Consider the following 22,672-nt stretch of genomic DNA (forward strand, 5'->3'; position numbering starts at 1 on the left):
CATCCAGCATCCAGTCACTAAAAGAGGTCATTGTTGAAGAATGGAAAAAGATTGATGTTGCAAAATATCACCAACTTGTTCATTCCATGCCTAGAAGACTTGGTGCTGTCATTAAAAATCTTGGAGGCCATACAAAGTACTAGATGTAGTCAGAGCATTTTTTAACATAGTTACTGGGAGACCAAATGGTCTTCCAGTGGCCAGATTTGGTCTCCTAGTCAATGCCAAACCAGCTTCACTGGGAGACCAAATTTTAAACCAAGTTATGTCTTATAATTTGGTTCAGTCAGTTGCAATTAATTAACCAAGTACCATGTAAGTATACATTTAACAAGGAAAACGAAGATCTATGTTCTAAGATATACGATCATGTTGGTTAAGAAAAACAAAACTAAAATTTGGTTACTGAGATGGCTGATGTCAGAATCCGATGTCATTACTGTGTAACTCTGAGTGTCTTTGACATAACATTTGTGCTTGGTAATTGCTCTTGATAGCTGTGTAGTCACTGTAGTGTGTTTGTCTGTATGGTGATTGGTGAACCATTTTGCATCACAGAATATGCCGCAGCGGTTCTACCGCATGGACTCTGGGGCCTGTGATTGTATTGCCCAGACCAGTTGGTCTCCTAGTGGAAAATCCTTAAAAAATGCTCTGGATGTAGTAGTTTTTGTTGTGGGGTGTACTCATTTTTGCACCACCCTAATTTGAGTAAAACTGAAAAAAAATGGGTAATCTAAGTTATATTATTAACCTTACTTTTTCCACGTTATAAGTTAAACAGATGTTATATTCAACTTTGTCTTGTCAACATTTTGGAAATTGTTTGTGTTCATTGAGATATTGTTTAAAATGTTACTTTTCAAAGGGGGTGTACTCATTTACGCTCAGCACTGTAGATCAGTTGTAATTATGTTCTATGCATTTCTGACAATATTATTTTCAGTGACTAATAAAATATATTTTTGATATGGTGATTTTCTTTAAGAGATTTCATTTACAACGTCTCTGACAGCTCAAAATGCATCTCCGGCCATTTAAAAACTGCAGAGCCGGACCCCCGGCCTTACTGGGTGCCGCCCCCGTCTTCCCATTTTCCTCGATCCGCCCCTGGAAAGTGTAGTGAAAGTGCTGGTTGACTCGCCTGACACACGGAGAATGGGAGGAGAAGTAGAAATCGCCTGCTACAAGCCGGTACATTGCGCAAGATGAGGAGGAAAGGCGCCCAACCCTGGGGAGGAAATTGCAACACTGAACTTCTTAGATGTTCCTGTGAGTATGGAGAAGTGGTGAGTGTGTGTCGGGGAGATGACTTCTGCTGGAAACCGAGTGTTTACACCTTCTTCACAGTGCATTTATGGACGGGTTAGTGCTCCTGTAAGTTTATAAAACTCTCTCTCCAGAAACTGGGAACGAAACAGCGGCAGAAACAGCTGGAATATCAGAGGTGAGGGGATTTATTTCTATTGATGCGTGCTCTCTCTCTCTCTCTCTCTCTCTCTCTCTGTGTGTGTGTGTGTGTGCGTATAGCGTGTGAAATTGTGACAGGAAGTCTATTTGCAGGGCAACTGGGATTCTCAGTATGATGAACATCCTGAATATTATGTACTAAGATAAACCTATGCAAACAGATACGAATAAACAAATAAGTTTATAATAGTAATAGTAATACAGCAGTAATAATAAAAAGCCTGCCCTGGGTGCAGTGTTGCCAGATTGGGCGGTTTCCCGCCCAAGTTGGGCGGCTTCAAGTGCATTTTGGCGGGTTTTGAACATATTTTGGGCTGGAAAATGTCAGCAGTATCTGGCAACACTGCCTGGGTGGTGCAGAATTATCCAGAGTTGTGTATGACAGTAAATCAGGGATGTCACACTCCAAGGAGTCCTCACTCATTTAACATCAGGTTATTAGCTCATTGGGAATAATACAAATACAAACTAGAAGGGCACTTGGTAGAGTGTATACCTCCACCAAACCACATATTAGAATATACAGATGTTTACCATGTTTACATACATATCCGGATTTGCATCAGAATCGAATCAATTGTTCTTTGGCCCATGGCACACCTTTCCTCCAAATTTCATCAAAATCCAGTCACCGCTTTTTTGAGTTACGTTGGGAACAGACAAAAAAAAAAAAATCCTGGATCTGTATATATATCTGGATCCTGGATCCTCATACATATCTGGATTTGCATCAAAATCAAATCAATTTGTTCCTTGGCCCATAGCGCACCTTTACTCCAAATTTCATCCAAATCCGTCCACTACTTTTTGAGTTACATTGGGAACAAACAGACAAACAAATGAAGGTGAAAACATAATCACCTCCAACAAAATTGGTGGAGATAAAAGAAATACAAAGATACAACATCTATAACAGGGTCATTCATGTGCAATCCTGGAGGAATAGAGTGCAGAACAGATATATAATTTACTGCGAACACACACACACACACACACAGGGTGGCACGGTGGTGTAGTGGTTAGCGCTGTTGCCTCACAGTAAGAAGGTCCGGGTTCGAGCCCCGTGGCCGGTGAGGGCCTTTCTGTGCGGAGTTTGCATGTTCTCCCCGTGTCCGCGTGGGTTTCCTCTGGATGCTCCGTTTTCCCCCACAGTCCAAAGACATGGAGGTTAGGTTAACTGGTGACTCTAAATTGACCGTAGGTGTGAATGTGAGTGTGAATGGTTGTCTGTGTCTATGTGTCAGCCCTGTGATGACCTGGCGACTTGTCCAGGGTGTGCCCCGCCTTTCGCCCGTAGTCAGCTGGGATAGTCTCCAGCTTGCCTGCGACCCTGTAGAAGGATAAAGCGGCTAGAGATAATGAGATGAAATGAGACACACACACACAAGTTTAAAGGGGGAAATCACAATCATCAAACTATGGGGCAGTGCTGCACTCCATCTCTCCAGGACTGAAGTTTGCCCTCATGAGTTTAGTGACAATCAGAATCTGCTTTCCTTTCCTTCTTGAAGTGATCATGATGACACATTACTCCGTGCCTATTGTAATGGAGGCAAAGTTCACTTTCTGAACTTTGACATTTTGACAATGTATCTAATTATTAATAACATGTTCATCACAGGCGGCACGGTGGTGTAGTGGTTAGTATTGTCGCCTCACAGCAAGAAGGTTCTGGGTTCAAGCCGAGTGGCTGACAGGGGCCTTTCTGTGTGGAGTTTGCATGTTCTCCCCGTGTCTGTGTGGGTTTCCTCTGGGTGCTCTGGTTTCCCCCACAGTCCAAAGACATGCAGGTTAGGTTAATTGGTGGCTCTAAATTGACTGTAGGTGTGAATGTAAGTGTGAATGGTTGTTTGTCTCTACAGTATGTGTCAGCCCTGTGATGATCTGGCAACTTGTCCAAGGTGTACACCGCCTCTCGCCCATAGTCAGCTGGGACAGGCTCCAGCTTGCCTGTGACACTGCACAGGATAAGCGATTACGTATAATGGATGGATGTTCAGCACAGTGGTGTTGTGGGCTGCATTACCACCTCACACCTCCAGGGTCCTGGGTTCGATACTGAGCTCAGGTTCCTACTGTCGATGTGGCAGTTCACTTGTTCTCCCCATGTCTGGGGAGGTAAGGGAAAAACATGCAGGTAGGCAGAATGGCAATGCTGAATTGACCTGAGGTGTATGTGTGTGTGTGTGTGTGTGTGTGTGCGTGCACACAACTGAATTAGTCAGACTTTTGGAAAAAGATAGTCAGTGGATTTCTAGTAGAATTTTAGCTCATCAGCAATTTCAGCCAAGACGCTGAACCAGAACTCCTCCAAACCTGAACATGACTAATTTACTGATATGCATAATATGATTTCAGCATTCATGGTACAAGCACAGAACATATTAAACTGAGTCATCCTTTTTCATCGGTGTGTTAAATGCTGGCAAATAAAGGACATTTCTCATTTGCAGGCAAGTTGGTTCTGTTCTGTTGGGTTAGTAAAACCCCATGAACACTGAACACACTACTGTTTAGATCAGTGGTTCTCAAACTTTTTATACTCTGTACCACCTGAGAAAATATTGAGCTCTCTGAGTACCACCATGATGACCAACATTATAATATAGCAGCATAGGCTTTCCCTATTAGCTTCAGCCACACAGGAGAGATGTTTATTCCTTATTATGGTTATTTATTGATAGCTGTTAACACCGAATCAGACATTTACAACTCTGTCCAACAATTCTCACATACTCCTACATACACAGCGCAATACACACTCAAATTGCAACTGAATGAAAATGGCACAGAGCCATACAGTACATATTCGACCTCTACAAAATTATGCTCCTAATCTGGCCCACAAATAACACAAACATCAAGTCTTTTTTTCTCAGCAGAAGATATGTGAAACATCAAACATCTCAGCACAAAAAAAGGAAAAAAAAAAGAATCCTGAAGACTTGCATTGCCACAAAAATGTAAAAGCCAGACATAATTTTTCACATTCTCACACGTAGCTACACATTTCTTTTGAAACGTTGTATTTATTACGCACTGTATGTTTCAGGTTTTTTTTTTTTTAGCTGAAAATGTTAATGCGAAAATATGACTTTCCCCCGCGTACCACCAGAGAGCGCTCGCGTACCACCGGTGGTACGCGTACCACAGTTTGAGAACCACTGGTTTAGATCATTTACCGAACACAGATTCAGAATGGTTTAGGAAATGTTTGGCTGTTCACTCAGACTCTTATATAAACATCTGTATTGTCCTGGCTTTATTTTCTCTCACTCTGACGCAGCTTGGTGTTTGGCCATCAGTCACACTGTGTACTTGGACACACTGAATCATGAGTCATTTGAATGAAAGCTCTCTAGTTCTTCCTCTTCTGATTCACTTCTAAAAATGCATTTGGTTTCTGAGAGATGTCTTTTCTAGATAGCTTGTTTTTTTACACTTCTGCATATAATAACTGCCTTGTTGGTTCACACATAGTGCTGGTTCACCAGCTGTCTCACACCTACATGTTATCCCCAAGGCAAGTAATATTCTATTATTAAACCTTCAGACATTTTTACTATTAATTTTCCTTTATCTTAAAATATTAGTCTGGAAAAGCTTGTGCTTTTAAGTTCACCGACTCAACCATTGCAAGCAAAAGTCTTTATTTTGATGTCTTATTTTTGACAGGGAAAAGTTTTGGTTTGAGGGCTGTGTATTATGTGTTGCAGACAGCATTAGTTCCCAGGAGACCACTCGACTGTTCGCGGTCCGTAATTAATTCTCATACATGAGAAGACGACTCTGGGAAGTGTATTTGACCACTCTACATATTCCACAATTACACCACACTTGTGATTATAAGGTGTTCTAAAGTTGCAGATATACGTACTTCAGGCAGGTATAGCGTCTCATCTGTGTGTGAGCAGCAGGCACGTAACATTATATGAGCAGCAGTTTGGAAAGATCTGCTGGCTTCACATGTCTCCGAGGAAGCATGAGTTAGTCTTCATACATTGATAGCTATTTAGCAACAAGGATGGTTGTGTGATTTGTGGAAGCAAGCTGAAAACTTTTTCTGTGGTGGTGATATAAAATATGCGTTTATGATCAAGACGTGTATGTCTGTGTGCTCATCGCTCATTTTCACTCTTAGGGCTGCTGATTATTGAAATGAATTTCTGATCCAACTCAAGATTAGTAGTGGTTTAGGAAAAGTGGAAAACTACCAAGACCCGGTATGTTCCGCTGATCTGAAGTGAATGCTGGGTTTTTTTCTGTGCGGTCATTTACATGGATCATTGACTCACACAGAACTTTTTGGATAAGTTTACTGGTGTGTGTACAGCAGGCCATAATTATCCCATATCAATCCTCACTAAAGAATATTTATTACAGATTTTGAGCAGCTCATCTCATAACTGCTGATAAAGCTAGATAACTGAACGCTGTAGTAGATCTTAGTCTGCTTTCTGTCATTGCACTTTTGCTGTTGCTGGGGATGGGAGTGTAAATTGAAAGTTAAAGGATGATGCAGTTCATGATATTTCTGGTGCATCTCTTGAGGGAGGACATGGGAAAACAGGAAATAGGAAATGTCTGGTTGAATTTTTTAATATTCTCAGATGAAATGAGAGCATTATATAACAAGTCAACTTAGAATAAACCTTAAAAAGAGATGATTTCATGGAAAGTTTCTGTCCTGAACAAAGCACATGCTCAAAATTGCTCAAGTTTCCAACAAGCTAAGGGAAGAAAAATGAAAGTTTGTATAATAGACTCAATACCTCTTGATTTAATTGAAAGGTGACAGACCCTTAAGGAGATCAGCAGCTTCTTGACTGATGGAAACCGATCAAATGAAATCCAGGTGATTGCCTGGAATAATTTTTGATTTAAATCCATTTACATCCATGCATGTACACAGCAAATTCCTCAGTGTTGAATTAACATTTTCAGAGTTAATTTGTGTCCAATTGGACATATATAAACACAGTAGGGTCTCAAATCAACACTCTGGGTGTTAATTCAACACTGGGAATTTTGCTGTGTAGATACAACCCTGATTCCAAAAAAGTTGGGACAAAGTACAAATTGTAAATAAAAACAGAATGCAATAATTTACAAATCCCAAAAACTGATATTGTATTCACAATAGAACATAGACAACATACCAAATGTCGAAAGTGAGACATTTTGAAATTTCATGCAAAATATTGGCTCATTTGAAATTTCATGACAGCAACACATCTCAAAAAAGATGGGACAGGGGCAATAAGAGGCTGGAAAAGTTAAAGGTACAAAAAAGGAACAACTGGAGGACCAAATTGCAACTCATTAGGTCAATTGGCAATAGGTCATTAACATGACTGGGTATAAAAAGAGCATCTTGGAGTGGCAGCGGCTCTCAGAAGTAAACATGGGAAGAGAATCACCAATCCCCCTAATTCTGCGCCGACAAATAGTGAAGCAATATCAGAAAGGAGTTTGACAGTGTAAAATTGCAAAGAGTTTGAACATATCATCATCTACAGTGCATAATATCATCAAAAGATTCAGAGAATCCGGAAGAATCTCTGTGTGTAAGGGTCAAGGCTGGAAAACCATACTGGGTGCCCGTGATCTTCAGCCCCTTAGACGGCACTGCATCACATACAGGCATGCTTCTGTATTGGAAATCACAATATGGGCTCAGGAATATTTCCAGGGAACATTATCTGTGAACACAATTCACCGTGCCATCCGCCGTTGCCAGCTAAAACTCTATAGTTCAAAGAAGAAGCCATATCTAAACATGATCCAGAAGCGCAGATGTCTTCTCTGGGCCAAGGTTCATTTAAAATGGACTGTGGCAAAGTGGAAAACTGTTCTGTGGTCAAACGAATCAAAATTTGAAGTTCTTTATGGAAATCAGGGACGCCGTGTCATTCGGACTAAAGAGGAGAAGGACGACCCAAGTTGTTATCAGCGCTCAGTTCAGAAGCCTGCATCTCTGATGGTATGGGGTTGCATTAGTGCGTGTGGCATGGGCAGCTTACACATCTGGAAAGACACCATCAACGCTGAAAGGTATATCCAGGTTCTAGAGCAACATATGCTCCCATCCAGATGACGTCTCTTTCAAGGAAGACCTTGCATTTTCCAACATGACAATGCCAAACCACATACTGCATCAATTACAGCATCATGGCTGCGTAGAAGAAGGGTCTGGGTACTGAACTGGCCAGCTTGCAGTCCAGATCTTTCACCCATAGAAAACATTTGGCGCATCATAAAACGGAAGATACGACAAAAAATACCTAAGACAGTTGAGCAACTAGAATCCTACATTAGACAAGAATGGATTAACATTCCTATCCCTAAACTTGAGCAACTTGTCTCCTCAGTCCCCAGACGTTTACAGACTGTTGTAAAGAGAAAAGGGGATGTCTCACAGTGGTAAACATGGCCTTGTCCCAACTTTTTTGAGATGTGTTGTCATGAAATTTAAAATCACCTATTTTTTCTCTTTAGATACATTTTCTCAGTTTAAACATTTGATATGTCATCTATGTTCTATTCTGAATAAAATATGGAATTTTTAAACTTCCACATCATTGTATTCTGTTTTTATTTACAATTTGTATTTTGTCCCAACTTTTTTGGAATCGGGGTTGTAAAAAGAGTATGTGCGTTGCTTATTATTTATTATTTCCTTGATTAAATTGGCAATTTTCCTTCTGTGGAATGAGATACAAAAAAATAAACTAGTTGCCAGATTATTTATGGTTGATTTGCATGAGCATTGGGGACTTTAACATTCGTCATCACTGCAACAGTAGTCTATAATCAAGGTCTGACATCACACATTTACATTTACAGCATTAAGCAGACTATCTTATCCAGAAGTGCTTGTACCTCAGTCTAAAAAATATCCTCTTGCTAGTGCAAATGCATCAACGTCTAAGAATACTATCAAGCTAAAACCATGTTCATGAAAAGTATTTGTTGGTGCAGAAAAAAACGAACCCGCTTCAAGTTGAAGCTTTTCTATAATTAGTGTTCATTTAAAGGTTTAGTGACGAGGTAGGACTTCAGTCTTCTTTTGATTACAGCTAGTGACTCATAATCCTTCTACATTTCTTACTCGGTGTTTTTAGAGTAAGTCCAGATTAATATAATCCTGCTTCAATACTCAGTGTTGGCACATGCTCTGATATTGCATTATACTCATGTGCAGAAGCTGTATTAGCGACATCGGATGTGGTTTACAAAAAATCAGAGCCAACGAAACTTCCTGAAATCTGAAACGTTCATCCCTAAGACATAATGTCATCATTAAAGCCTTATATTGTGCTGTCAAGGATATTTTGCTTTTGCGAATCAGGATCAAATCATCCATCCATTATCCATAACCGCTTATCCTGTGCAGGGTTGCAGGCAAGCTGGAGCCTGTGCCAGCTGACTATGGTCGAGAGGCAGGGTACACCCTGGACAAGTTGCCAGATCATCACAGGGCTGACACATAGAGACACCCATTCACACCTACGGTCAATTTAGAGCCACCAATTAGCCTAACCTGTATGTCTTTGGACTGTGGGGGAAACTGGAGCACCCAGAGGAAACCCACGCAGATATGGAGAGAACATACAAGCTCCATACAGAAAGACCCCCGCCAGCCACTGGGCTCGAATCCAGAACCTTCTTGCTGTGAGGTGACCGTGCTAACCACTACACCATCATGCCGCCCCAAGAGCAAACCAATAAATCCTAAATTTCTCAGTTGAATCTTAAACTCGTACACCACATCAGCAGAGCCATCCATTCTGCAGGAAAGAGACTCCGTGACTATTCTGTATGTTCTGTACTGTTCAGCAATTTCATGGTGAAATTTTTTGTGAACTTGCTGCTGTTTCACCACTTCCTTGTTTAATGAAGACATCAAATCTTTGCTCTCTTGTTCTCAGGTCCTGTTTTCATGTTCATCTTTTCACATTTCTGCTGAATTAAGCAAATTTACTTCCACTATAAGATGGATACTCACATCTCCATTTACATTATAGATTACTTCAGCACAAAAATAGTTATTTTTGACCTTTGGTTAAACAAACTTTTTTTTTGTATTCCATATTATAAAAAAGTATTGACATTACAGCTGAAGCAAGTACAGTTGGAAGGTCAGTGTGGATTCACATCCAAATTTTAAATGTGAAATAAATAGAGTATCTCGTGACAGAAGGCTTCACCATATGAATGATGATACATTTTTCTTTGCAAAATCACAGTATGTTTTAAATCTGTTTATTACTAGTGGACTGTCTACTATACAAGTCCCTGTGAATGAGCTGTTACTGTAGCAACCATCTCACCTTCTGACCAGATTTGTGAATTCAACAGGACTGATGTATGATGTTTCGAGAAATAGTTTCAATATCAAACAGAAACCAAATGTTTTATCATTTTGGATATTTGTCAGTTAGTGATGATGGAAGATGGTACAATATGGACAGCATAGTGATGATGTGGTCACACACTGTTTGTGATATGGCCTATAACGTAATAATAAAACTCACTCATGGACACTGGTTAAAGCTCCACCTGAATTTGTTGGCTCATTTGAACCATGAAAGTGTAATCCTGATAAGGTTTGTATATTGTGGAAGCCTTATTGAGCCAACTGTCTCCTTCAGAACTAGGAACAACAACAGAAAGTTGAGATCCTGCAAGAGCCTGTGGTTTTATTTTTTATTTTTTGGATAGATCTTAGTGTCTTATTGGATTTTGATTTGAGGGTGTAATGTGAAAGATAATTGAGAATAATGCACAAATGTATTTCATCATCTTATGCAAAGCAGGCACAGTGTTCTGTAATACAAGTGAATGCAACAAGTTGTATCTCCCTTGGATACTAGAGTATACAAAGAATAATAAGATAATTAATTGCAGCAGGACATTGGTAAGTTTGGTTTCACAATGTGTTTGCTCATTCTTTGCCGACATAACTGCCTCAAACCTCTTTCATATCATCTGAGCAGCTTCTTCCCTTTGCCAGATTGTCCACTCGTCCTGAACACTCTCTCTCTGTAACTGAGATGTCTCACAGTCTGATTGCAGACTGAGATGCTCATGGCAAAACTATTTTGCCTTATATGCACTGTTGCAGGATTCAACCCTTTTTTTTCTCAGATCATACAATTCTTTTTTTAAGGTAAAGTGCAAAACGAGAACATTAACATTTCCTCAAAGATAGAACTCGACGCCAACGGCGTTGATGGGGATGCCTCCGCCTGGTAGACTACACGCCTTATTAAGTTGTGATTTGGGGATGGACATTTGACCTCACAATAATCTTGACCTGGTGAAATTACTTGTATTAACCTTGGAGACGTTGTGTTCACAAGGTTTTCGGACAGGCATTTGACCTCACAGTGACCTTGATCTTAGATCTTTTGATCTCAAAATCTAATCAGTTTATCTTTGTCTCCAAATGCACAAATGGTGAAAGTTTGGTGAAATTCCTGTCATCTGCCTTGGAGATATTGTGTTCACAAGGTTTTCGGACAGACATTTGATCTCACAGTGACCTTGACCCTAGACCTTTTGATCTCAAAATCTAAGCAGTTCATGTTTGTCCCAAAGCGCACAAATGGTGAACGTTTGGTGAAATTCCTTTCATTAGCCTTTGAGATATCGCGTTCACAAGGTTTCGGGACGGACGCACGCACGGACGGACGCACGCACGCACGGACGCATGCACGCACGCACGGACGGACAGACGGACAACCCGAAAACATAATGCCTCCTGCACCTTATGGTGGCGGAGGCATAAAAAAGAAAAACTCTTCAAAAACCCAAGGGGGTAAACTTTTTTTTTTTTCTCAACTGTCAATAAAAAGGGAAAGCTCTGGACTTAGTGGAGCAGCATTTCTGAGAAACACTCTTGGCATCCAGCCTAAGAACATAAATATGTTCCCAGAAGATAAAAGTCTGTTGTCTATCACATTGCACTTATTTAATATGATTTACATGATCGCATGATTAAATCCATATTTTTGTTCCCATGTAAAAATATTAATCTCTAGGAGGATAAGAAAGATGTCTGGAATAAGCAGAAGTCAAATGGTCACAAATAATCCCAGACCTATGAAATACGAGTGGACTGACATTTGCGTGTGTTCTCAAAGCCAGAGGTTCATCTTGACCTTTGGGTTTTGCAGCAAAACCACTCATCATCTACAGTAAATATTTACATACATCAGGGTTCAAAGTCTGCTGTGTACCTGATTCTATTTATCTCATAAACAGCAATCAATGCAAGCAGTATTTGCTACTAAGCAAACATTAATTAATTAATTAATTAATTTGTTTATTTTTAATGAATTGCTCTTACTTTTAACCAGAAGGCCATTATTCATAACGAGGATATGCCTTTGAGGAAACAGTGTTAAATGTTCTCTTAAAATAATTTTTATTTACTCTGGGGAGAAGGTAGGATGTCTGTGGAATTATGATTATAACAGACTTTTTTGTTTGTTTTTTTTACCCCGTGTTTCTGATTCAGAGATTCTCCATGTGACTGTCCGAAATGCTCTAAATGCTGTTACAGTAAATCACTTCACAGAACTCCATTAAAATCTCTGACTCATTTCAACTCCTGAGTGAATCAGCAAGAGCTGTGAGAAACATGAAGGCCTCAACTATCCACCCAAAGCCCCAACTGCCCCCTGACACTTTTTAGAAATTAAATTCTCATATCTGTTCTCCTGATATCCAAAGAGAAAATATTGAGGAAAAATTCAAGTCTAGTCTAAGTTTGAGAGAAGATATGTCCTGTGGAATTCCCTGTGTCTGGAAAATGCAGTTAAAACTATTCATTAAGCATCAGGTGAAACTGACCATTATTCACTTTATAAACAGGCGGACATCTTTATTTTCTCTTCCTTGTGACAAATAGGATTTAGTGTAGAAGAAAAAACTGTATATCAGACATGTACCGTAGCATGAGAAGTCAGTCCATGGACTCAAGTTAAAAAAAAATAACACAAAACAATGGCACTGTAGTGGTTCTGGGACTTAAACTCATAACCTTCTGAGAAACTTAACTACTGAGAGTGTTTAGCTTAAACATAGCCATACTGAATTAATCCTGAACACATCATGCTGATGAAGCAGTCAGAAGTAGAGATGGTAGAAAGTGATACCACTTTTTCTTTTCTAATACTGATACTTCAAACAAAATCACTTACATTGTTACTGTAATACAAAGTTCAAGTGCAAAGTGTTTGTCATATGCACAGGAAGGACATGTCCACTTGCACAATGAAATTCTTAGTTTGCTGTCCACCATGAATGCCAATTACAAATAAATAAATAAGCAGAAGAAGTAAAACAAAGTAAAGGCAATATAGTGCAAAAATAAAGGCAAAGAAACGCAAAAGCAACAAAAACACCCAGTGTAGTACAAAATGAAGGTAAATGTAGTGCAAAATAGGTAGTGTAATACAAAAATGATCAATGATCAGACGTAACAGCAGAAGGGCAGTAATGTGCGAATGTGCAAACAATGTAACCAGATGTAAACAGTCAAGGAAAGAGCAGCAAAATGGCAGTAATGTGCAAATATGTGCAAACAATGTAATCAGATGTAAACAGTCAAGGAACAGCATCAAAAAGGGCAGTAATGTGCAAACAAATGTAACCAGTCAAGGACAGTTTACAGGGAGGTAATCCATGGTTATAGACTCCTCTCAGCTGTTCAGGAGTCTGATGGCAGAGGGAAAGAAAGAGTTCTTTAGTCTGACGGTCTTACATTTCACACTTCTGTACCTCTGGCCTGAGGGTAGGAGTATGAACAGTCCGTGCTGGGGGTGGGTGGAGTCTTTGAGGATGGAGGCAGCTCTCCTGTGGACTCTGTGGTGGTACCGGTAGATGCTCTGCAGAGAGGGCAGTGGCGTTTTGGTGATCCTCTCAGCAGTCTTCACCACTCTCTGCAGGCGTTTGCGGTTCATAGCCGTAGTGCTGCCGTACCACACAGTGATGCAGTTGGTCAGGATGCTCTCAATCATGCAGCTGTAGAAGTTGCTGAGGATCTTGGGTGGCATACCAAACTTACTCAGCCTCCTCAGAAAGTACAGTCGCTGTTGAGCCTTCCTAACCGGCTGTGTGGTGTTAAGTGTCCATGTGAGATCCTCACTGATGTGAACACCCAGGTATTTGAAGCTGCTCACCCTCTCCACCTCAAGCTCCCAGATGAACAGTGGCCGATGAGGTCTCCTCTCCTTCCGCTTGTCCACTATCATCTCCTTCATCTTGTCCGTGTTGAGGGTGAGGTTGTTGTCCTCACACCATGACACCAGACTGGCCACCTCCCTCTTGTAGGCCGTTTCGTCACCGCCAGTGATGCGTCCTATCACTGCAGTGTCATCTGCAAACTTCAGGATGACGTTGTCCTTGTGGGAGGCGACACAGTCATGGGTGAACAGAGTGTAGAGGATGGGGCTGAGGACGCATCCCTGTGGGGTGCCAATGTTTGTGATGATGCTGGATGAAGTCCTATTACCAATCCTGACAGTCTGGGGCCTGCCAGTCAGAAAGTCGATGAGCCAGTCACAGAGGGTGGGGTGCAAACCAAGTGTGAACAGTTTATGGATGAGTTTGTGGGGGATGACTGTGTTGAAGGCAGAGCTGTAGTCAACAAAGAGCATCCTGATGTAAGAGTCTGTTTTCCAGGTGGGAGAGGGCATAATGGAGGGCAGCAGCGATGGCATCTGAGATGGACCTGTTGGGCCCGTAGGCATACTGCAGAGGGTCCAGGGTTTCCAGTATGCTGTTCTGAATGTGGGCCAGTACCACTCTCTCAAAGCACTTTGAGATGACTGGAATGAGTGCTATCGGTCTGTAATCATTCAGACAGGTGAGTGGGCTCTTCTTGGGAAGAGGAACGATGGTTGTGGTCTTGAAGCAGGAGGGAACAGTGCTCTGGCTGAGGGAAAGGTTGAAGATGGTGGTGAAAACATCAGCCAGCTCATTGGCACATACTCTGAGGGCCCACCCAGGGATGTTGTCTGGTCCTGCTGCCTTCCTGGGGTTGATCCTCCTCAGAGCTTTGTGTACCTGGCCTGATGAGACTGTTGGTGGGGGGGAGGGGGGTTGGGTGGTCCGGGTGTGTGTGCCTCCTCTCTGTGCTGTAGCTGGTGTTCCCAAAGCGGGTGTAGAAAGTGTTGAGGTCATCCGGCAGGCTGTCTGTGGAGCTGATGGTGCTGGTGGTGGTCCTGTAGTCTGTGATGTGCTGCAGGCCTTGCCACATTCGCCCGGGGTCAGCAGTAGAATAAAAGCTGTCCAGCTTCTCTCTGTACTGCCTCTTGGCCGCTGTAATGTCTTTCCTCAGTCCGTACTTCGCCGCTTTATACTCCGTCTCATTGTCTGATCTAAATGCAAGAGAGCGAGCACGCAGCATGCATTGTACCTGACTGTTTACCCAGGGCTTTTGGTTGGGGAACTTCCTGATCTGTATGGTGGGCACAATGTTGCAGACACATGCACTGATGTGCCCAGTCACATACTCAGCATAGTCCTGCATACTGACAGAAGAGTCCTCCAAGGTGGCTGCAGCTTTAAACACATCCCAGTCTGTCCGAGCAAAACAGTCCTGAAGGGTGCTCTCAGTCTCTGGGCTCCAGAGTTTGACTTGTTTGGTGAAAAGATTTGTTTGTTTTAGTCTTTGTCTGTAGTCCAGATACAGGAAGAAAGAGATGTGGTCCGAGTGTCCGAAGTGGGGGCGGGGGGCGGCTCTGTATGCACCGCATATGTTGCTGTAAACATGGTCCAGTGTGTTCTTATCATGGGTGGGGATGTCCACATGTTGATAATATTGAGGGAATACAGCCCAAAGTCAGTCATAATCAAGAAAAAAAAAACAGTAATGTCTCTTTTTTATGCAAAATTTCCAATTCCCATAATACAGTACCAGGCAAAAGTTTGGACACGTCATTCTCATTGATAGGTTTTTCTGTATTTTGACTATTTTCTACTTTGTAGAACAATAGTGAAGACATCAAAACTATGAAACAACATTTGGAATGTATATGGAATTATGTGGTAAATAAAAACATGTTAAAAGAAGTTTGATAGTTTAGATTCTTCAAAGTATCCAGCATTTACCTTGATGACGCTTTGCACACTATAGAGATCTTGCAGTCACATGACCGGAAAGTACACAGCTGCCATCTTGTCGGTAAAAAACACAGCTGAATACTGCTGCACTCATGTACAGAATGGATCAATTTCAACCGACGGACTACACGACTCATTTTTCTAATGAACAGATAACTAGATATATGTCTAAAATAAACGATCTACAGATTAGTGACCCTTATGGCTTACCGGACGTAGTTTTCACGACCGTGTCAGTGGATATTGAACTGCCAGCAGAATACCCAGACGTGTATAATTACCTCATCAACTTTCCCTCGCTGTTCAGTGGTGAAGCACTGCGTGCTTATAAATCTCTGCACAGTTATCTTTACAGAAATTCAGGATTTGTCAGCCGCCCTCAGATGTGACATCTTGTAAACAAGAAAATAACAATCCTCATTGGATGGGTAAGTCACTTAAGTATTGAGTATAGCACTGACCAGCCGATTATAGAATAGAATAAGGTAATTCCAGCTGTAATTCCAAATCGTCCGTCTTGTTTACCATGGATCTGGCATTGGAGAGGTAAAAGCTTAGCAGTGGAGGTTTGAGTGGCTGTTTTCTGAGCTTAGTCAACAGGCCGGCTCTGCCTGCAGCCTGGCTTTTGCTTCCACTCCCGACGCCGCCTCCTTCGCTTTGCTTCCGATAACAATCCATGGAGACCCCGCTGGTCTCACTATCTCGTCCAGAATGTTGTGCATGCAATGGAAATCGCTACAAACCGTCATTTTCTGCTGGAAACCAATGTCCAGTAAGTCCATACGGTTGTAGTGGATATTGAAGTCCGGTACAGACGAACAACACGCAAAAATACACACAAAAAACATAAACGTGCATAGGTAGGGAGAGCTTGTAGCCGCAGCCGTTGTAGTAGAATTGTATATAGTAGGGTTTTCCAGAAGAAAAGGTAGAAGCAGAAGTAGAAGGCGGAAATATGGCGTTTGACCGACAAGATGGCGTCTGTCACAATCTGGATCGGCTGTGACGTCACATGCAAGTGCTCCATTGGCATTATCTTAACCAGCTTCATGAGGTAGTCACCTGAAATGTTTTCCAATTAACAGGTGTCCCTCATCAAAAGTTAATTAGTAGATGAGTTTCTTGCTTTCTTCATGCATTTGAGATCAAACAGTAAATAGTAAATACAGTAAATAGCCCTATTCCACAACTAGTAATTCATATTATGTCAGGAACCGCTCAAGTAAGTAAGGAGAAACAACATCCATCATTACTTTAAGACATGAAATGACTTTAATAAAATAAAGAACAAACTTTGAAATAGAAGACATGTCCAAACTTTTGACTGGTAACAAGTTTTCTATTTGTTCCAGAATCCAGATCAGACCTCGAACCAGAAACAGCCTTCTCGATATTCTGTTTTACTACAGTATTAATTAAATAATATTGGCTGGCATTGAGTGGCATATCAGATATATTCCATTCAGCTAGCATGATACTATGCTAGCTGAATGGAATATATCTGATATACCACGAAAAAAAGCCAGCCAATATTATTATTATTATTATTATTATTATTATTATTATACATACGCATTCCTTTTGAGCGTTCAACAAAATTCTGTCAACATCTTCCATATTTAATGAAGCAAACCTGGTGGCCGTGCTTGTTTAGAAATTGTCACAGTCGCTCACTAGTGCAGAAGTTTTACGTCTCCGACGTATGACATCATGTTGTCTTGACAATCCTGCAATATCGTAAACCATATTCAAAGCTCATTCTCCATTGGGTAACGTGATGTAATACATGTAGGATAAGCAATATGCTAACAATATTGCATGCTATCAAACCAAGTGAATGAAACCCACTAGAAGGGAATAGAATACATGTTTTTATTCCATCAAACAAATGTCCTGTATGTATAATTGACTTTATTCAACTCTATTTAGTCAGAATATATTAGTGCTTAAAAACAAAAGCCAGTCAGGTTTTTTTTAAATAGTTTTTGAGGGAACTTTCATACATGCCAAAACTAAGGTTTGTTTTGTAATATGGTGGTGATGTCTAATCTAAACATGTGAAAATTGTTATTTTAACTTTGTTACTGTTCCTGCACAGCAGTAGGCTCTGTTGTTTTTTTTCAGCAGTGTGTGAGCTAGTCTTTAGGAATATCATTTAGCAAGAACTTGTGGTTGATAGAATGACAGAATAAAGATGAAGAACGAAGCATCCTTACTCACTTCCCCTTACTCCATCCCCCTCTGTGTGTTCCAAGCAACATGGCATTAGTGCAAGAGTACAAATTCTGCCAAAACTGAGAGGAAAATTACAGTAAAGTGGAGCTGAGTAAGGTCTGAGTACACTACCAAGAAGTACAAAACTCTACTCAGGACTACCTATTATATGACAGTAGACTAAAAGAGAATAGATTAAAAGACAAATTAATTCATTAGCTGGATTAGAAATGAATGTGAAATCTGTATTTTTGCCTTTTTTGTCCTTGAGAAATAATCAGTCACATTTCCCATGCCTTCTCTGGGCTTGGCTTCAGATATGATTTACGGCTTTCTAATAGCTTCTTGTCCTGAGTTTAAGTTTCACAGTGAGCAGCAACACATTGAACACAGAGCCAGGAGGTGTTAGTCATGATGAAGAAGATTTGAGATGTGCTGAGGTGATGAGCTTTGTCTTTCCGTCTCTTTCAGACATGGCTGTGGGATTTATTGCTCTGTTGACTTTGGCTTGGACCTTCAGTGTTGGTGCAGCATCACAGAATGAAACTGCAGGTGCAGGTAAAGTAGTGTGTGTGTTTAATTTGCTGTTGCTTTTAGTGACAGAGACTAAAACACTCCAGCCTTGTCATAGTTTCTTTAAAAGCAGATCACCTTTGATGCCAAACTACATTTACCCTCTGTGTGTGTGTGTGTGTGTGTGCCCATGCAGGTGTATGTATAGACTACGGAATAACATTTGAGCATGTGTTTGCAGTCCCAAATGAGGCGGCATTATTAGACTGTGAATTTGTGAAGTACTTTTTAGATTTTTCAAACACCCCCTACAATGTGACATGGTACGACCAGAGAACTGGCCTGGAGTTCACAGGAGAAGAGAACCATATTGTACTACATGGAGCTTCGCTGTTGTTCCTCAACATCAGCATGGAACACCAGGGCCACTACTTATGCCTCGTCAGGTATGGAAACCCTGTATAGTTCCAGTTTATTATTCAGTTATTCATCTTAAAGCATTTGCAGCCAGGGAAAACACTTTGTCCAGCATTTTAAAGAAAATTTAATTTTCTTGAACAAAAAAATTCGTTTCAATTCCACTGAAAAACTCTTTGCCCACCAATAAACAAAATATATTTGCGAAAAAAGCATCATCCATATCAGCCTGTGTCTGATTACCTGAAGTCACAGCTATAAAGCGCAGCTTTTTTAAATACAACCCCTATTCCAAAAAAGTTGGGACAAAGTACAAATTGTAAATAAAAACGGAATGCAATGATGTGGAAGTTTCAAAATTCCATTTTTTATTCAGAATAGAACATAGATGACATATCAAATGTTTAAACTGAGAAAATGTATCATTTAAAGAGAAAAAATAGGTGATTTTAAATTTCATGACAACAAATCTCAAAAAAGTTGGGACAAGGCCATGTTTACCACTGTGAGACATCCCCTTTTCTCTTTACAACAGTCTGTAAACGTCTGGGGACTGAGGAGACAAGTTGCTCAAGTTTAGGGATAGGAATGTTAACCCATTCTTGTCTAATGTAGGATTGTAATTGCTCAACTGTCTTAGGTCTTTTTTGTCGTATCTTCCATTTTACGATGCGCCAAATGTTTTCTATGGCTGAAAGATCTGGACTGCAAGCTGGTCAGTTCAGTACCTGGACCCTTCTTCTGCACAGCCATGATGCTGTAATTGATGCAGTATGTGGTTTGGCATTGTCATGTTGGAAAATGCAAGGTCTTCCTTGAAAGAGACGTCATCTGGATGGGAGCACATGCTGCTCTAGAACCTGGATATACCTTTCAGCATTGATGGTGCCTTTCCAGATGTGTAAGCTGCCCATGCCACACGCACTAATGCAACCCCATACCATCAGAGATGCAGGCTTCTGAACTGAGTGCTGATAACAACTTGGGTCGTCCTTCTCCTCTTTAGTCCGAATGACACGGCGTCCCTGATTTTCATAAAGAACTTCAAATTTTGATTTGTCTGACCACAGAACAGTTTTCCACTTTGCCACAGTCCATTATAATGAGCCGTGGCCCAGAGAAGACGTCTGCACTTCTGGATCATGTTTAGATACGGCTTCTTCTTTGAACTATAGAGATTTAGCTGGCAACGGCAGATGGCACGGTGAATTGTGTTCACAGATAATGTTCTCTGGAAATATTCCTGAGCCCATTTTGTGATTTCCAATACAGAAGCATGCCTGTATGTGATGCAGTGCCGTCTAAGGGCCCGAAGATCATGGGCACCAGTATGGTTTTCCGGCCTTTACCTGTATGCACAGAGATTCTTCCAGATTCTCTGAATCTTTTGATGATATTATGCACTGTAAGGTAGATGATGATATGTTCAAACTCTTTGCAATTTTACACTGTTGAGCTCCTTTCTGATATTGCTCTGCTATTTGTCGGCGCAGAATTAGGGGGATTGGTGATCCTCTTCCCATCTTTACTTCTGAGAGCCACTGCCACTCCAGGATGCTCTTTTTTTATACCCAGTCATGTTAATGACCTATTGCCAATTGACCTAATGAGTTGCAATTTGGTCCTCCAGCTGTTCCTTTTTTGTACCTTTAACTTTTCCAGCCTCTTATTGCCCCTGTCCCAACTTTTTTGAGATGTGTTGCTGTCATGAAATTTCAAATGAGCCAATATTTGGCATGAAATTTCAAAATGTCTCACTTTCGACATTTGATATGTTGTCTATGTTCTATTGTGAATACAATATCAGTTTTTGAGATTTGTAAATTATTGCATTCCGTTTTTATTTACAATTTGTACTTTGTCCCAACTTTTTTGGAATCGGGGTTGTATTATATTGTATTTTTGTTTTATTTCTACATTATACAGTATTTTTACATTTGCATTATTGCAGGCTAAACATGATCTTATCAACCTATGAAACAGTATGTTGAATACTTGAGCAGTTTATATATATATATATATATATATATATATATATATATATATATACATACATTTTATATATATATATATATATATATATATATATATATATATATATATATATATATATGTATGTATGTAAAATACACTCACTGGCTACTTTATTGGGAACATTTTAATTTTATTAGCTTTGCCATAGCGAGATACAGTATACGATGTACATACATTATGGCTGGAAAACTACTACAGCTTGCGCCAATTACAGTGGCCCCATTGTACTTACCGTAATCTGCATGTTTTTTGAACTGTGGGGGAAACTGGAGCACACCCACGGGGAGAACACGCAAACTCCACACAGAACAGCCCTCGTCGGCCACTGGGCTCGAACCCAGAACCTTCTTGCCGTGAGGTGACGGGGCTAACCACTACACCACCGTACCATTTTATACAGTTCTTTAATCAGCCAATCCTTTGACAGCAGCACAATGCATAAAATCATGCAGATACAAATTAAAAGCTTCCGTTAATGTTCACTTCAAACATCAGAATGGGAAAAATTGTGATCTCAGAGTGTGTGTGTGTGTGTGTGTGTAGGACAGATTTTTTTTTCATGAATATTTGAACGGAGTGATTTGTTTGATCTGTTTTTTCAAACTGTGGACATATTGTATTGCTCATTATCTAGCTGGAAATCCTGCTAACTACTGACAAGAATAAAGAAGAAATGAATGATTTATTAGGGTTCTATGCAAAAAAAAAATTAATTCAGTTTCCAATGTGCTGATAAATCCATTTACCTGCAGCTTGGTTGTGAGATCACAGTGGATTACAATGTTTTACAACGGTGTAAAACTTGAGCAATGAACAAAACTACACTTTGAGTAAAAAGTCAATAATGCTTTGTTTTCTTGCACTTCCCTTTGAGCAGAACTCCAGAGCAGTGCTACAAGCAGGTAAGGGTTGTTGTGGTAGAAGAGGCAAGGTTTGGAACATGTCGCCATCCTCAGGCAGCAGTGCAGCGAGTACAGAATCGCGTGAACGACAACCTGCGGTGTCCTTTAACTGACTACATCAGCATAGTGAACAGCTACTCCATACGCTGGTACAAGGTGTGTGTGTGTGTGAATAAGAAGATTAAGTTACACCACAGTAACCATAACCTCTGTTTAAAGCTTCACTTCCTCTGGTTTTCTCTCTCAGGGCTGTGAGCTTCTTCAGGAAGGGTCTAAGTTCAACTTCGCTAAGAATAACCTCCTTCTCCACATCCATAGCGTTTCTCCCAATGATACTGGCATTTATACCTGCAGGATGACCTTTAACCTCACTGGAGTCATCAGTGTCGTTGCACAGAGCATCGAGTGTGAGGTTTTCGGTGAGAAACAGACAGAAACTGTTGCTGATATGCACCGTGAACTGCAGTTACTTACACAGTTAGCTTTAGTTAAGCCTTCACTAATGGACACCTAACTGAGGTTATTTCATTCCTAGTATTTCTACACCTCCTGTTTTTTTTTTTTATATTGATTAACCCTAATTCTAGATTCCTAAGCTATTGTGCAGTTATGGAGGAATAAGTGAAACAGTAAAATCATGACTGGGCATAATACCTGTGTGATTCAGATGGGGAAAGTATAGTCACCGTGTCATGAGATCCAAAAAAACCAATCACTTTTAGGATCTATTGCCATATTATATTGTATATGATACACAAAAAGAACAAGCATAACATGCAGCAAAGTGTGGAAAATACATATGCTGTGGTCAAACATTTAAGATTTTAGGTTACTGCCATATTTTCAAAGAGTGACGATAGTGTGCATAATGTAGTTTAAAAAAAAATCAAATTCTGAAATGTTTTATGGCACATTACCCAATTAAAAAATATATAAAATCATTATGCTCATTATTTTATGTTAAGCAGGCCCATGGTGTTTTGAAA

At 40.4% G+C, this 22,672-nt stretch overlaps 1 protein-coding gene across 1 annotated transcript in view; it reads left to right on the forward strand.

The window, feature by feature from the left end:
* The first annotated feature begins 1,159 nt into the window (after positions 1-1,159).
* The window catches only part of LOC132891487 (interleukin-1 receptor type 1-like), a 54,526-nt gene continuing 33,013 nt past the window's right edge, over positions 1,160-22,672 (forward strand). Inside the window, exons 1-5 of the mRNA XM_060929111.1 lie at positions 1,160-1,447; positions 18,292-18,378; positions 18,530-18,779; positions 21,662-21,842; positions 21,934-22,105. Coding sequence (XP_060785094.1) covers positions 18,294-18,378; positions 18,530-18,779; positions 21,662-21,842; positions 21,934-22,105 — 688 coding nt within the window. The 5' untranslated portion in view covers positions 1,160-1,447; positions 18,292-18,293. The remainder of the gene's footprint in view (positions 1,448-18,291; positions 18,379-18,529; positions 18,780-21,661; positions 21,843-21,933; positions 22,106-22,672) is intronic.

This window comes from Neoarius graeffei, chromosome 9, assembly GCF_027579695.1.
Source record: "Neoarius graeffei isolate fNeoGra1 chromosome 9, fNeoGra1.pri, whole genome shotgun sequence".
Classification (NCBI taxonomy): Eukaryota; Metazoa; Chordata; class Actinopteri; order Siluriformes; family Ariidae; genus Neoarius; species Neoarius graeffei.